General features: G+C 34.6%; 1 protein-coding gene across 3 annotated transcripts in view; it reads left to right on the top strand.

Moving 5' to 3' along the window:
• Positions 1–17488, top strand: part of CSMD3 (CUB and Sushi multiple domains 3) — an 891194-nt gene that overhangs the window by 255333 nt on the left and 618373 nt on the right. For all 3 annotated transcript variants that reach the window (XM_045861257.1, XM_045861256.1, XM_045861255.1), the window contains exon 5: positions 2754–2961. In XM_045861257.1, the coding sequence (XP_045717213.1) occupies positions 2754–2961 (208 nt within the window). The remainder of the gene's footprint in view (positions 1–2753; positions 2962–17488) is intronic.

The following is a 17488-nucleotide window of genomic DNA, read 5'->3' as shown; positions in this document are numbered from 1 at the left end:
TGTATGCTGGAAGATGTGAGTTCTCCTCCTTGTTTTCAAGTGTAAATGAATAAAATTTTAGGCTTGAAGTTATTTTGTTGTAAAATAAGAATTTAGGAGTGAGTTATTCTGTGAACTGCTCTCCATTGCATGTTTTAGGAGGTTGGTATTATTTTTCTCTTTTGCTAACCTGAATTGAGGAGCTTCAAGGGGACCATACAGAGAATTTTATTTGCATGCCCTGGAACTTGGAGGACACATGAATTATTATTTTTAAAAATCAAGGTTGAAAAATTTAAATGTCTATTGCAAGCCCATAGGACTGCATGTGGGAAGAAATTGAACTTGCACAGATGATGAATACAGTGGATATATTTTCATTTGGCCAAATTCAGGACTTGTGTAAGAGATTTCTAGCCTGGAATTGTCTTAGATTCTGCCCAAGATGCTCACTTCAAGGATATGAAGACAGTCAGAAATAAAATGAAAATACACAATTCTATACCCATGGCATGAAAGAGAAATGTAAGCAGCCAGCCAGAGAGACACATTCCCCCATGATGGAACTAATTGGGATATCTCTGAGGGGCCCATGAAAAATCTCATAAGCAAAATAACCATCGGTTTTTAATAATCTGCCATAGTTTTGGAAACCTGTATCAAATCAGTACCAGGCAAATGGAAAGATTCACATCCCCTGATCCTTCCTATTTCCAACATGAGCAGGAATAACAGAGAGCTCAGGGAGTGGGGTGGATGAACCAAAATATTAGGAAGGCAAACAGGGAAGAAGGGCCCGCTTCTTTGCCTTACCTCTGCACCATCTGCTGCAAGCCCAACAGACCCCTAACCCAAATGAAGTAGTGTGTGTGTGTGTGTGTGTGTGTGTGTGTGTGTGTGTGTGAGAGAGAGAGACTACCCGCGACTGGACATATTAATTGATCAATCAAAATGTTTCCATTAAAAAATGGAGAAATTTTTTCTTTAATCTGAGTGTGAGCTGAAATTCTAAAGACAGGAAAATAAATAGCACACAGAGATGATTTGAGTAGATTTCATACCAGTTCCACTACAAATGTATAATAGTGTGACATTTTATCTCCAAAGTAATATTCATCCTTAGTATTGGTACTGAGAAGTTAAAGAGTAGAACTAATTTGTAGTTGGAGATGGGGGAACAGCAAGACATGTTTACCAGGTGCTAAAGGTAAGGTATTGAGGGAAGGCAGTGTGTCCTGGCGAAAAATTATAGTACTATGTCTTGCAGTCTAGACTGGACCACTAGCTCATTTCAATTAAAAGAAAACATTAAAAAATTGGGAGGACATACAGTGAAAATAAATATCATATTTACATTGCCTATTAATAAATTTAAATGTCTTTTAAGAGTAATATATTTATGCTTTTAATATATGAATCACAGAATTAAATGTATAAAGAGTGGGGCAGAGTGAAGCGGATGTTCTTTGATGAATACAACATAGTGATAAAGTTTTCCCAGTACTAAGGCTATTTTGCTATTCCCTGCCTATTGTGAGTTACAGAGGCTACTGCCCCATATATTTATGAAAGCTATGGATTATTATCCATTACATGAAATAATAATTGGAAAGCTATATTTTTCCCTGAAACATTTGACTTGAATTAGAAGAATCCCCTGAGTGATCAAGACAGCAATATAAATCTTGAGACAATTTATAGCACAAGTAAGCTAGTAACTTATTAATTTAACTGGTCTAAACAGCATTATGGCAAGACAAGTTTTATAGCTTCAATTTATTTATGAAATAAGGAGCTTTATCTTATACTTTCACACTGAACACAGGCAGTCATGTAACCCCTCAGTTAGCATACATTACTGGGCAAAAGTAAACTCATGGAGAATTTATGGTCCCTATTTGGAAAATGAAAACCATAGGTTCAAAAGTAAAGTTAGTAGGAGATTTATTTATAGTATTGTATTACATATATCATTTGAATACCTTGAAAATTATCTTTACATTGATGGAGTCACAGGGGTTACTAACAAGGATTTATTTGTGACTATAATATTTCTCTCTCTAATTAAAGTTTCCTAGAAATATGATTAAATTGCATTTCCATAAATATTTTAGTAGTTTTGAATCATGACATTGACTAAAACTATATTATATTGTTTCTCAAAATGTTTCTTGACTTTGTAATGAACTCTATTAAAAATTAAAAAAAGAAAAACTCAGCCCTACCACGAACATGAACAAAGTGATTAAAGATTTCTCATCACCTTAAGGATGAGCATCATCAGCTAATCAATTAAAAGATAATCTTGGTTCTATTATATTGAGATTGACTAGAGTGCAGATTTTTATTTACATTTATTGCTGTTTCAACCATGATTGTAAAATCATTAAGATATAGTTTATATTTATATATATGCTAATTTTTTCATGGACTTCTCATTTTATTTAATCTCTGTTATATAATATGCACTTGGTATCTCAACATTTGCACTGTTGCTTTATTAAAAAATGTTAAGAGTTTGTGGCTGGCGTAGCTCAGTGGATTGGGCTCGGGCTGTGAACCAAAGTGTCTCAGGTTTGATTCCCAGTCAGGGCACATGCCTGGGTTGCAGGCCATGGGCCCCAGCAACCGCACATTGATGTTTATCTCTCTCTGTGTCTCTTTCTCCCTTCCTTCCCTCTCTAAAAATAAATAAATAAAAAAATCTAAAAAAATGTTAAGAGTTACATTCCTCTTAATGACATATCTGAACATTTCATTCTTGTTTTTAACAGCTGAAGATGCATGTGGTGGAACAATGAGAGGATCCAGTGGCATTATATCAAGCCCTAGCTTTCCCAACGAATACCATAACAATGCTGATTGCACTTGGACCATTGTAGCAGAGCCTGGAGACACGATTTCACTCATATTTACTGATTTCCAAATGGAAGAAAAGTATGATTACTTAGAAATAGAAGGTTCTGAGCCACCTACAATATGGTAAGTAGATAGTTTTTATTCACCTAGTGTTGATGTCCTAGCCTAAGGCAAACTGGAGATCAAAGAACAGCTGTATGTGGGCTTTTAAAGGCTTAAATATTTGAAAAAACTTAGAGTTAACAGGAAAATTACAAGTGGCAGCTGTCAGAACTCAAGGATCATTTAAGATATGGACACTGATATAGCAAATAGATTGAAAATTTGAAAGACAAGAGCTTTCCATCAGTATTTCTTTATTACTCCATCAATGAAAACTAATGTGACAATAAAAATTTGTATACCAAAATTAAAGTTGTTCCTAATGTAACTTGCAGTTGTGTTATTTAGTATGTCAGTCCATGCTTGATGGTTCTTTTCAAATTAATTGAATAGTCCTGGAAGAAATTTGGTTCTATTTTTTGTAGGTCTTTCATGTACCCTGTTTTCTGAGGCAAAAATTAAATAATGTGAGCTGAGTGAGTATGGTCTCTTTAGAGACTTAAGACACATTCTGCAAACTGCCATTTAGAGAACATACTTTCAGGATATAATAGTTTTAAAAACAAAATGTTTATGCTGTTTTGAAAATTTAAATCCATTTATATTGTTGCAAGGTAAAGTAAATTATGAATCAGTAATTGAATAAAGAATGATGAAATTGGTGAAGGAAAGAAATATAAACACTGGACTAGGGAGAACCTTTTAAGCCACATGAAGGTTTGATACGACCAATGGGGATTTATTAAAGTGCTTTATCAAAAACGATTTCATGAAGAGGTCTGAATTTTCAAGTGATTTTTCTTATTTATGTTTAAGAATTGATCTGAAGCAGGGCTCTAGTAGCTGTGGGAAGAACACTTAAGAGGTGATTGCTGAAACCCAAGAGTGAACTCATGGTCGCTTGGATCATGAGGGTGTTGATTGATACAAAGAAGTAGAGTGAGTTGAGAGATATTTAGGAGGTGTGATAAAAAGGACTCTGGAGGGAACTGAGGAATGATAAAAGATCTTGCACAAATTGTTAAAGACATATTGGAGAATGTTGAATGAAGGCCAAATTTGCAGTGGGAATTCTATGATAATTAAAATTTGTTTTAGATTTATTTAGCTTGAAATATTTTAGACATTTTATTAAAGCAATGTAATAGATAACTATATCTGTCTATATGATTCAGGGACTCTTAGTAGAAGCGTAAATGATATCATAGTGGATGCTGATGGTAACTGAACCAGTAGACACAGGAATTATGTCTAGATAGAGACAGGATGGAGTGAGAAGACAGGAGTGGAGAATGAGTAAGTCGGCACATCCACAGCTTATATAAGCCAGGGTGAGGAGGCTAATCCATTGAAGGACTCTGAATAAGTACATTCAGAGAGGCAGGAGGAAAACTAAGGGAAATAGGAATTCAGACAAAAGGAGAAGAAATATGCAGAAGAGTAGGTAACGCGTTGTAGACTCTTGATGAAAGGACTTTAGGTAAATGATTTTTTAATGTATTCATAGTTGGCTAGGCTTCAGTGAAACTACCAAATGTATCTATCACATTAATAGATACCTACTAAGATAAGACAAAAATAACACACGTAGCTGTACCCACTTTGTTTTATGTTTGTGTTTCCCCCTCCTTTAGGCCGCACTGCTTAGGGTTCTATAATGTTATTCTTGTCATGATAATTTCAGGCCCAGGTGCAAAAAAACCCAGCACAATTATGGTTTACATGCTTGAGAGTGGGAAAAAAAAACCCCTATGTTTTAGAAATTGCTGTTTCTAGAGTAGTACATATTTGACTAATATAAAAGTAAATGATAAAATTTAAAAAAGGTTTCTTTGACTTCAGGTCTCTGATTGAGGGACTTGAAATGTGCCACTAGCTACTATACATTATAGTTTGTTCCCAAAGTTCAGGCAGTGATCCAAGGTTTCTTGTAGCAATGAAGCTATGGTTTTGTACATTACTACGTATCTGTGGTAAAGTAACTTGACTAAATATCTATCATGATTCTGTGATTTTGAACACAATATACTCTTTATTGTGGTAAGAAGATTTAACACAAGATCTACTCTCTGAACAAAATTTTGAGTGTCCAATACAATATTGTTAATACTCAATGCTGTACAGGGGATCTTTAGAATTTCTCTGTCTGGCACAGCTGAAACTTTAAACTTGTTGAATGACAACTCCCTAGTTCTGACTCCCCTTAGCCCTTGGCAAACACAATTCTACTCTCTGCTTCTATCAGGCAGACTTAGTGCTTTGTGCTTCTGTGACTGGCTAATTTCACTTAGCATAATGTCCTCAAGAATGTCCTTCTTTACTAGGGCTGAAAAATATTCTTTTGTGTGCATACGCCATATTTTCTTTATCCATTTTTCCATCAGGGTTGCTTCTCTTTAGACAAGTTTAATAAGGTACATAAAATGCAATGATACTGTATTTTATTCAATGAAGCTGTTAATTTATAATAGCTTCAATATTTCCTTATGCAGGAAATATTTAACACTTCAGATGGTCATATGATATTATTTCATATATTTACAATATTTATAAGGCAAGAGGGATTTACTTAGCCTATTTGAATAAATGGAAAAACTAAAGCTACTAGTTACAAATTATAAATGGAGAAAATTTGGTTCAAGATAAGTAGACATGTAAAATAATGATTTAACCCCTCCCCACCAAAAAAAGATCACTTGTAGGTAGTATCTTTCTTGGAAAATTTTTCTACATAAGTCTAGGCAATTGATTATTGGCAATAAAGAATTTATGATGTCGATAGTGATTATGCTAGATGATTACTGAAATACCTTTTTAATGCCAGACTTCTATTTTCATTGGCAATCTTTTCAGTATTTGTCAAGTGTTACTAACATCAAATGCTCTGTTCATCAAATAAAACCTCACCTAGCCTGAGTTTTTCTTAGAGACAATGCTTGCTACAACACCAATGGTTTAGCCATATATTGATCATTTCAGCCATTAAAATGTACAGCATTATCTAAAGTAAAATTATAAGAAATAAGATGTGGTAAATGTTTATGAAAACATTATTCTACCAAAATATTTGAACTATTTTTAACATTTTTTATTGTTGTTCAAGTACAGTTGTCTCCATTTCCCTGCTACTACTCCACCATACTCTAGCCATACCCACTCCCCACCCTTGATCCTACACCCCTTTGGCATAAAGTAATCCTTAAGGTAATTGCAAAGGATAAAATTGTACTTTTTATATATGAAGGCATAAACTGTAGAAAATCACATATGACCTTGGAATAGACTTTTTTGGAGAGGCTAGAAATTTATAAAGACTTTCTTTTCATATTGTCTGTTATTTAAATACAACTTAAATCTCCATAGCAATAAAACCAACTAAATAAAGCTGTAAGGAATATCACAAAGCTAATAAACACATGACTTTATCATCTACAAAAGGTTTTAACTATAGCATGTGAGATTGTATGATACATAATTTCATTTATTAAACCTCTGATTGGAGCAGACACGAAACTTACATTCTAATTTTTCAGTTATCTAGGTTTCTACAAATGGCATACCATTAAAAACCTGGTGGAAAGGTATGCATTAAGGTTATATATCCCATAGCTCTTGATAATATTCAGTTCTAAATTGAAATAACTTAATTACATTCTCCAAGGATCCATTTTCAGAGTAGGTGCAGCTGTTGCATTTTCTGTTTTAGAAAGATAATTATAATTACAGGCAACTTGCTTAAGATGGAAGTAATAATGCATTACAAGTTCAAGGAAAAAGTGAGATTCTAGTGTTGGTTTATGTAGGAAAAATGCATTGGTTACAAAAAGACCAGTGGAAAACAAGGTATTCTACATGTGCATGTATGTGTGCTTTAAGTCATGTTTTGGAGAGAGCATATGTAAAAAAATCCATCAAAAATTTATTTTCAAGAGAGGCCCACTATTACTATATACTGTGCACTATATAACACATAAAGTCAAAACTAGATATAATATTTAGCAAGATCACAGTCTTTTAAGGAAAACATTTATAAACACTTACATGAAATGTTCTTATATAAAGCAGATCTGGAGCAACACAGGAGGAAAAGGCTGGCTCAGGAGTTTAAGGGAGAAACTTCACAGAGAGGGTACATTTAAACAAAGTCTTCGAGAAAGGTTTACAATTAATTAGGATGACAAGACTGGGTTCCACAGGAAGTAAAATTGGGCAATATTCTCCCAGGAGGACACTGTTAAGAATTCTGAAGGGTCAGAAATTGTATCCTACTGGTCAGCTAACAAGTTAGCCTGCCACATTTTCAAATATGCAGAAGACATAAGACACCTAACTCAGTTCCAATGGGCTCTATTAATCATCACACAGAAAAGGTGAACTGAAGTTGTCAGTTTCTCTTACCTCATTTCCCACAGAGTGACATGAAAAAGACCAGGCGAGAGCTGCATGAGCAGTAGGATTCATTACAAGAGAGAAACCTTGAGTTCAAGGCACCTGAATCTGTTATACTACACAGTAAGAATTGTCTGCCTATTTCTCCGGAGTAAGATGTTATATCTTTCAAAGCTTTGAGGAAATCTAGCCTTTGCTCAGAGGACTGTATTAACTGCATATTTCAAGGCTGTTTTATTTTTAAAATTCTTGAAAAGTTAGTCTGGAAATAAGGGAATTGATGTGTCCACTTACTAGATATGCAGAAATGAGACAGATTCATGAAGAATCTCCCCAAAGAAAAAACCAAATGTAGTATCTCCAAGAAGTCACAAAGTATGTTGTGTCTCAAGAATGCTAAGAAATCGCATCTGTGTGAAAGATAGCAGGCATCTTCTTCCCTGAAAAATGAACATTCCAGGGAGGTTGACTAGGCAATGGGGACACAATGATTCTAAACAAGTACATTACACAATCTGACTTGAAGTTGGAATTATCATTGAAGGTATTGAGTGAGGATGGAGAGAATGTGGGAAAGCATTCCAGCTTAGAAGCTTTGAAAATTGGATCCTGGGAGTGATGAAAATGACAAGAACCAATAAAGTTGTACTCAGGTTGAAGATGACGAGGATGATGTAAATTTAACTTAGCAGTCAGTCTTTGGTACTTGCAAGTCAGTAGAAAATAAGATGAGATAATAGAGATGGAGGGGTTGAGCTTCTCTGAAAGTTTTCCAATTCTACGTGAAATGAGGAAAATGGGAAAAGGAGTAATTTAATGGGATAAAAGCATATACTTATTTAAATAATTTCCAAAGAATAAGACGAGATGGTTGGTTGGTGGAAGAGATTTTGAAACTGAGTGAGAATGATTTTGAGGACTCATGGTTAAAGCTATAGGAATATGTGAGCTCAAAGGGAATTAGTAGAATAATAAACACTGATAAGGGGCAACCTTGAGATATGGGCAGGAAGAGAAATTCATGAGCCGAATGGAAAGCTGTAAGAAAGAAAGGAGGAGAACACAGAAAATTAGGTTCCATGGAGGCAGTGAGAGGAGAGAGTTTCAGGGAAGAGAGTGGCCTTGAGGGTTGAAATTTGAGAAAAATCAAGAAGTCATTTAGAAGGATTTAGAAATTAGAAGGATCTTAAAAATTTTGGAAATGACTATTTCATAGAAGAATTCAAATAATATTATGACAGACATTGCTGGGTAAATTCTTCATTCCCAGTTTCTCTTCCTTCTTACCAATTTGGGTGATGGTGGAATATTCAGTTAAATATATTCACCTCTCTCCAGGCAACTGTAATGGTGATATGAAAGAATTTGGGTCACAGGAATTTATGTACAAGTCATTGAGTTTTGCCTTTTGGGAGAGAAATTTGAAAAAGCATACTTGGTTAGGATTTTCTTTGGCTATTTCCCCTTCCCCTTCTCCCATACTTTCTGGCCTGACATGTGATAGTGATGGATAAAAGGATGGCAAGCATGATGATGAAAACCATCATTATATATTAGTCAGAGTCTGGGCTGTGGAGTGTAACCAATTAATCCTGACATCTCAATGGCTTACTAAACAAAGGTTTATTTTTCACTCAGGCAAAGCCAGTTCTAGTATCATCTCTCTTGGGCAGAGATGTTTAACCTTTTTCATCTCCTGGCACATGTAAATGAATTATTAAAATTCTGTGGCACACCAAAAATATATTATTTGCCAATATGACAAAAATAGATATAATTCTGATTGAGTTACAAAAAAGTAATAAATATAATTACCTACCCTTGTTGCTCCAAAGTGACTTTTTAAAAAACCTGGTGCCTATACTGCTGTATAAGTCCTTCTGGTACCAAGAACTATCCAATCAGATGCAACTTAATTATATGATGTGAACAAAAAGATACAACTGTATCCTATGACCTATATATTTATGGTTCAAGACAGGGCATTCCCACTGATGGCTGTTGTTTTTGTTATTTTTTATTTTAACAATCTTGGGAAAAGAGGTCAGGGCCCCTAACTAAATAGTCAGGCATTTCATGTTTTAAGAATTCTGCAGCACACTGGTTGAAAATCTCTGCCATGGGGGAGCTCGGGAATTTAGTCTGTTACTGTCTTGTATGTACAATTATAGTGCAGAGTTTCTAAGTCAAGGCAGGGAAGAAGTGAGATCAAAAGGATCAGGAAAGGGCTTTCACCTACCTTAGATTGAAAGTAACACCAGGCTTCTGCTCTTAGGCAATTGGCCTTGAACTATTCACTTGGCCTTGCCTAGCTCCAAGAGGGCAACAAAGTATAGTCTTCAAAGTGCTCGGGAAAGGCAAGAATACTAGAAAGTGGGGAGCATTAGTGATGGAGTTCTCTAAGGCACCTTAAGCAGTTTATCAACCCCGTACCATCCACACCTGGATGTCTTGCTATGTAAGAAAATGTATTTCTATTTATAAGGGCTATTATAAATCAATTTTGTGTCTGCTGGCGAAACAGAATCCTAGCAGATATCAGAATAAAATAAAAATGTTTAATTTACTGTAAATTAGCTCTCAAAATACTTTGATTTACATTCATGGAATTTAAAATAAATTAGATATTTCCATGTCAGATCCTATATTGCTGAAAACAAAAGCAGACAGGGATGGCGTCAGAATGGAGTGGGCACTGAAACAGAGAGGGTGGTTCCAGGCATGCAAACAGTGGGACCTGGAGGTTTTCTCTGCACTGCGGTTTCCCGCACTGTAAGGCGAGAGCACTTCCCTGGCATGCATATATGTGTTTGTATCCTAAACTACTAGTTGCCATTGTAAGAGTATGCCAAGTTTAAAACAGCTTGTTCTAAAGCATAAAATTAAGCCCATTTGGAAGTAAATTGGAAACTTAATAAAATTTATTTTGTTTGGTCCTTTTGGCAGGGAGGAAGGAAGTTAATATATATCTGAAAAATCATTTGTCTTTTCTGTTTTTCTTATTTTTTTGTTCTCTCATTTGCATGAAACCTTAATTAAGTTGCTTAATTCCCAAGTTATTGTTTCCTTATCTGTGTAATAGCATATATATTGAGACCCATATTGTATCCGTCAAGGTTTGGGTAGTTTTTATATGCTAGATTTTTGTCTGTTTATAACATTTTACCTCTGGATTTGCCAGTCACAAAGCCATCATAGTGGGAACGTTAATAATCAAATAGAAAATCAGTTATATTATTTTTTTTAATTGGGAAAACCCAGATATTCCAGGTACAATAATTTTTCTGGCTTAGTTCCAAAATTCAAACACGGCTTTCAGTTTATACTTCTGTAATATGAAGTTGCTGCTATGGAGAAGAATGTCGGTAACTTTTCTAGCAAGACGTACAAAGATGACGGTGGCGTAGTCCCAAGGACCAGGTGTGCGTACCACATGGAGATAGATAGGAAGTGTATGAAGATTGCTTTTGGACGTTTAAATCAGTCACACTGCCAAAACTTGAGAAATGGCCCAATAAATGGCTGTGTGTCTCATCAGTCATATTAGTAACATTTCTCTTGTGCAAAGAGAACTAAAGATAAGTGGGAGGGAGAGCAAGACATGTATAGGTTGAATTGGATCTCCTCTCCTCCAAATTCATGTGTTGAGACCCTAAACCCTGGAGGCTATGAATATAAACTTACTGGGAAAGAGTCTTTGCATAGCTGAGTTAAAGGGAGGTCATTAGGTAGAGCTTATTTCCATAGGACTGTGTCCTTATGAAAAGGGGAAACTTGGGCACAGACAGTACATAGGCAGAATGCCATGTGAGCGTGGAGGCAGAGGTTAGGGTGACACCTTTACATGCCAAGGAACACCAAATTCTCAGGAAATCACAGGACACTAGGGGACAGAGGCATGAATCAATTTTTTCCTCAGAACCCTGAGAAGGAGTCAATACTGCCTACACCTTGATATTGGACTTCTGGCCTGTAGATCTGTGTGGTGCTTTGCAAGCACCCTAGCAAACTAATACAAAGGGTTATGGTAAGTGATGCCTTTCCTATGGGCTAAGTAAAAACATGTAGAGGAGAAGGTTTCTTGTGTGGATTAGATGAGATAATTTATTAAATTGTTAAATTGGACACAAGGATATCCATTATGCAGCCTGCAGGACTCATGGTGCCCAGGATGTGGCCCAACACGAATTGTAAATTTACTTAAAACATTATGAGATTTTTTTTTGTTTTCATTAGTGTTTATGTATTTAATGTGTTGCCCAAGACAATTCTTCATCCAGTGTGGCCCATGTTTGTCATGGGTCACACTTTGTCTAGTGTGAATCATATTTATCAGAGTATCATACATGGCAAACAGGAAATGGTGTTGTTATTGAAATGATCAATATTTTTATTTTTATTTCATTTAATAGTGTGATAGTCAAGACCACTGAGGCCAAAAACTCTTGCCTTGAATCCTAGCTCTGCCTCTTTCTAGCTGTGTCTAGGACTTGAACAATTTACTCTAAATTTTCTATACTTCAGTCTTCTCTAAAATGAGTAGAATATTGATGCCCGCCTCATGGGAATATGGTATTGTACACAGAAGAGACCACCATGAGCCTAATTTGAATGCTGAATACATTTTAGGCATTTTTATTATTTTCAGTTTTCCAAACATCTCCTTTTGTTATTTGACAATAAAGATTATATTCACATCATAAGCTTTATCAATAAAGACTATTTTACTTTCTTCTGTCATAAAGTTGGTATTTTATTAAAATGATAAACTAATTTTAGAGAGTGCTTTTTTTCCCCTTTTCCTGGAAATGAGATGTCACATGAACAGTTTGTTTTAAAATTTTGGGATACCTCAATGAGCAATAATGAAAGTATTCAAATTTTATTCAATGTGGCTAAATCAGTCCCTTGTAGTCAATTAGGTGTCCAGGGAAGTGCAATTATGGTTTAAACCACCAGGGCACATTGAAACCAGTGAAGCAAGGGTTGCCCTGGTGATCTGGGGATATTGCTATGAGAGATTTAATGCAGGCCATTTATTATCTTCAAGTTAAAGAGCCATATTAACTCTTTAAAACCATCAGCATACAACATACCAACTAGCACTACCACTGTTTTCCTGGGTGTTAGATTTGGAAGAAAAAAGGAAGCATGAGAAATATTTTATATTACAAAGGCATCAAAATAAATCAGATAATTTCTGAGTTTTCTTCCTGCTATAATCTTTCCTTTCCATTTAGAAATATTTTAGTGTCCATTTTGCCTGCTAATAACACATCCAAGTAGGAATATTATATGTGTTTCTAGGCTTGAAACTATATAAATTTCAGCATTTCACCCCCTTTAAAGACTGGGACATTCTTTTTAAATCTGTGGTCTACAATTTAGTCAATTATATACTATTCTGCCTTCATTATGGATCAATAATATGGCCATGTGTCTAGGATTTAGTCTTTTGTCTGTAGTAACATACAAAGGACACAGCTGACAGTGCGGTGAAACATGAATGCGCACATATTTATTCCTGTCCGAATGGTCTTTACCAGCAACTTACCAACCATTGAGCATTCTGGCAGCGAACTGACCTAATGACTTATTCAACTAGTATTTTACATCCAGGGAGTCTTCAGAGTCCTCCTCTCTTCCTGTCAGAAGGGTTTGGATATAGTCTCTTCCATCTAGCCTGAAATATCTTCTATAGTTTTAGCCAACTTTATATACTTTTATCCTTAGAAATTATTGATAACAATAGATCACCATGTTTCCTTAAGAGAAATTTATATGTTTGGGTTAGTGATGTTTGGCATGCTCTGTGTTTATTAATGTTTCTTGATTTTATTAACACTGTGCACTGATATATATACAAACCCACACACATAAAATCTATACAGATATGATATGTATATGACATCAAAAATTTGATCAATTAAGTAAAAATAAAAGGAGTTAAAATATTTGATAACACATAAACACAGATGAATGGAATAAAGCATTAATATCCTTGAGATTAAAAATTAAAATTATCACTTAAAGTCCTATTAGTCTCTCAGAAAAATGGAAAAATAATTTATAGATACAGCTTCACAAATGGGAATGGGCGTGGTTGAGGGATGATTTACATGTAGCAAGCAGGAACAATACAGTAGAAAACCAATTTAGCAACAAATGAGCTGAAAATTGGATGAGATGAAAAATTATCATACATTTTAAGGTAAAATTGTATAAGAAGATGAAATCCAGCAAGAATATTATTATCTGTAACTTTGTTTTGGAAAAAATATTAGTGAGGAGAAATAAAATGAACAAATCTGAAAGTGGTTAAATATATTGATTTAGAAAAATATAAAAGAAATAATGACTTGGTAACTACATTTAAATATGTTTAAGTCAGTTACTTTTATAAGATAAGTAGTATCCCTGAAAAGCTAAAATCTAAGACAGAGAAGAAAAATAATTTGGTTAGATTTAACATATTATAGTAATGGAAGAGTGAAAAAAATATTAAGCAGAGGTATCTATCTCTAAATATTATAATTATATAATATGTGTATATCTAAACAATTACACTAAGATAAAATTTTATTTTTCTTAGTTAACTTAATGTCCCTAATACCTCATAGTATTAACTTTATCCTTATTTAAAATCTAATCATCAAAGTACTTAATTCACTTTAACTTTTATTGTTATTAATTTTTTAGCATTTGACATTATTTAATCTGCTTATTATTATCCCTACAACTGTGGTATTAACTAGTTTAAATTTCTGCATATTTCTTCTCTCTTTTTAAATTGTTCTTCTTGCCACAATATGGCTGCCGTATATGGACAGACCCCACCCTCTGTCATCCTCCCACCCCCCAGTGGTTCTTGTAGTAATTTTCAAACTTCTTTAAGATTTTCCAACATTCTGATGTTAGATCTTCAAAAGTTACTAGAATGTAGATATATTCCCATAATGAAATTCTTTTAAGAAATACAGAGACCCATATTATTTGCTGGTTTAATTCACCTACTACAAATTTGCTGATGAGGAGCTATTTCTCCAAATGTTCATGATACAATTTTGAATAGTTTTCTATTCAAATAGAATTCCTTCCCATAGCCTATTTTGACTACTGTATCTATATGTTAAATCAAGTATAATCTATAGTCTTCTTTCTAAGATATACACACTCTCATTCTCATTTCCTCTCTCCCCCTCACCAAATGATCATTTGTTCATGTATTCATTTTTTTTCACTGATTGCCCATCCTTTGTTAAACACTAGCTCTGTATGCCAGCAGTATTTAGTTGAAGGTGACAGAATCTTTGATCACAAGGGGAGTAATTCACATGCATTACCTCCATACATGAAAGAATTCAAAATTTAAATAAGTGTACTTTCAACAAAAATAAAATGAAATTCATAGACATGGATGCAAATAGCCACTGGATTTAGGACATTGTGTGAAATAAGATGTTACACTATAGGAGAAAAATCCTCAAAGACGTTGCGGGGTACTAACACAGGATGGAACCTTTGGTCAACATTCCAAAGAGAGACATAGGGTAGTAGTTTTACGTGCTGGAGTTTTGGAAAGTGACAGGCCTGAATTCAAGCCCTAGTTTACCAATTACTAGCCATGTATCCATGAATGGTTTAATTACCCTTTTTAAGATTTTCCTTATTTGAAAAACAGAATGGTCATAAGATTTTGTGATGTGTCTTATACAAAATCTATAGAAGTCATCTAACTCAGTGTCTAGACTTGGACATGTCCCTCCAAGTTCACTGTGGAACAGCCTTCTTATCTGCATGATTGTAAGAAAGTGTGTATTGTCCAGCTTTGTTGGTCTGTCGTTCACAGTCAAGAATGCATGGACCAGAGGTAGTAATGTACTCGATTTTTACAATTACTTTTTAATGTAGTGATAATGACTTCCATTCAGACTGGATCATCCCTGGAAAATCTGGGTCTTGGTAGAATGTGAAGATTAAAGAAACCTAAAATTTTCTACTTCATCATTTTTTATTGTGGTTATTTTTTAGGTAAATTCTTGGAACACAAGAAGGTAACTAATATTGGAATTCTATTTTTCTTGTTTGCTATTTAAAGAGATAGCAAATACCAATCTTAGATTACCAGGAGACCTGTCAAATGATCCTCCTGGATTCAGGTGCCAACTGTATGCTGTTCTCTTCCATTTGAATTAAATAGCATCATTCCCACCCCTATCTGGTCTAATTTATTATGAGTCTGTATAACGGCATTACAAAGCAGCATTTTTCTTAGTCATGACTTGTTCGAGAATTTGAACCAGAAGATCCAGAGATAGTCCACGATTTTAGATGGCACTTGATGTCAGATCCTTTTCTTATACTAAAAATTTGTCCTGTACATTCAAATCAGGCGTGAGGACAGATTCTTATTTATCCTCACATGTATTATGCATGAGTGATGTGAGTGAGCCTTGTTTTTTTTCTTCAGGGTTGTGATAGGAATACAAACCCAAAGGAGACATATTGTAAATTCTTTTCTGATGTAGGGGAATCTAGAACCAAAAGCACAGTTGATTCTAAAAGGCTTGAATTTAAAAAATGTCATGGAAATTAATTCTGTGACTCTAAAATTTTCTCTAACTGGCTAAACAGAACTTTAGTCTTACTCACTTTTTAGATAGTGTATTCCATCTGCTCTTTTCCTTTCTTTCTTTTTTTCCTACTGTCTCCTCATTCCCCAATACATTCTGCCACAGCAACTATAGATGTGGCCTGGACCTCATACTTAAAAGCACTATTTTTCCTTCAAGATACACACTAAATGCTACAAACCCCTCACAACAATCTTAAAATTCCCCTAGAAGTTATGGATGAAAATCCCAAATCTTAAAATAGTAATTTTCTTATCCAGATCACCTAGCTATACTAATTGCCAGAGCCGACCTGAAACCTGGTCTTCACCCCTATACCACATTGTCAAAATGAGTGCTCCTTTCCTAATGCATTGAACCTGCATCCCTATATACTGAACATAAGCTGTCCAAGTTTAGATGTGGCTATTTGGTCACTAATCTACCAGTAATCTACTCTAACTCAATATACAGAATGAGATTACTGGCTTTTGGGTTTTGGGCATTGAGAAAAGAAAGAACAGAACACAGGTCTCTATATTTTTTAAACTGGCACACCTATGTAGAAAAAGAATTCTGAGCATGGATTGTGAATATGCTTATTTGCTTGTTTGTATATTTATTTATATAATATGCATGTATATATACATACACCTATATTATACTATATAGCAACATAGTACCTAATATAAAATATAACCATACCATACTAGTATATTATACAGTATATGACTACATAATAGAAAGCAATAGTAACAACTCTGGACATTCCACATATGATATAGAAGCTACTGGTTCTAAGGTTTGTAAGCTTAATATATAAATTCAGCTACTCATACTGTAATATCTCCTAAAACTCATTAACATCATAATGGAGGGTCTGAAAGAATGTATTATATAACCAGATCAAAGAAAAACAGACTGTTTTTACCCCCCACCCCTCATCTCTTTCTTGGACTTTTAATGGTCTAAGATAGCTTTTGATGTACTTGGAACTTAAAATAGCAAGATGTAACCTCTCTAGAATAATTTTATGGCATTACTGCTGCAGACTAATGACAGCATAAGAAACAACACACCAGCTACTTATTTATTGCCAAAGAAAATAGCTGAGTAAAATCTAAGCTGACCCAAAGCACTGTTTGGTGTATTACAGTATGTACAGATACCTAATTAACATATCCAGAAACTCTAGATTACCAATATCAACCAATTATATCATTGTGCATTTCTCACTAATTTATTGAAGAAGGTACATCAGGAAATGACATAACTTATAAATCATTACTCTATAGATGCCTAATTAAAAGTATCAAGTCATACTGATTTAAAAACATATCCAAGTTATATCTATGGTGGCTCTGCTCTATGCTGCATACTTCTGTCATATTGAGCAGCGTTTTGTCTCTTTGGTGGAGTAGACCAGGATATTTTCTAGTAGATGTTTGCAGAGATGAAATAGCATTAGTGATGTGCTGCTAAAATCCCTCTCCCAGCATAGAGGGAAACATTGTCCTAATTTGTGGCATGTTTCAATTCCATGGCCC

This window comes from Phyllostomus hastatus, unplaced genomic scaffold, assembly GCF_019186645.2.
Source record: "Phyllostomus hastatus isolate PE091 unplaced genomic scaffold, TTU_PhHast_1.1 phas_scaffold_21, whole genome shotgun sequence".
NCBI classification, from domain to species: domain Eukaryota; kingdom Metazoa; phylum Chordata; class Mammalia; order Chiroptera; family Phyllostomidae; genus Phyllostomus; species Phyllostomus hastatus.
The sequence above is the reverse complement of the archived record's forward strand: the minus strand, read 5'-3'. Positions and strand labels throughout refer to the sequence as shown.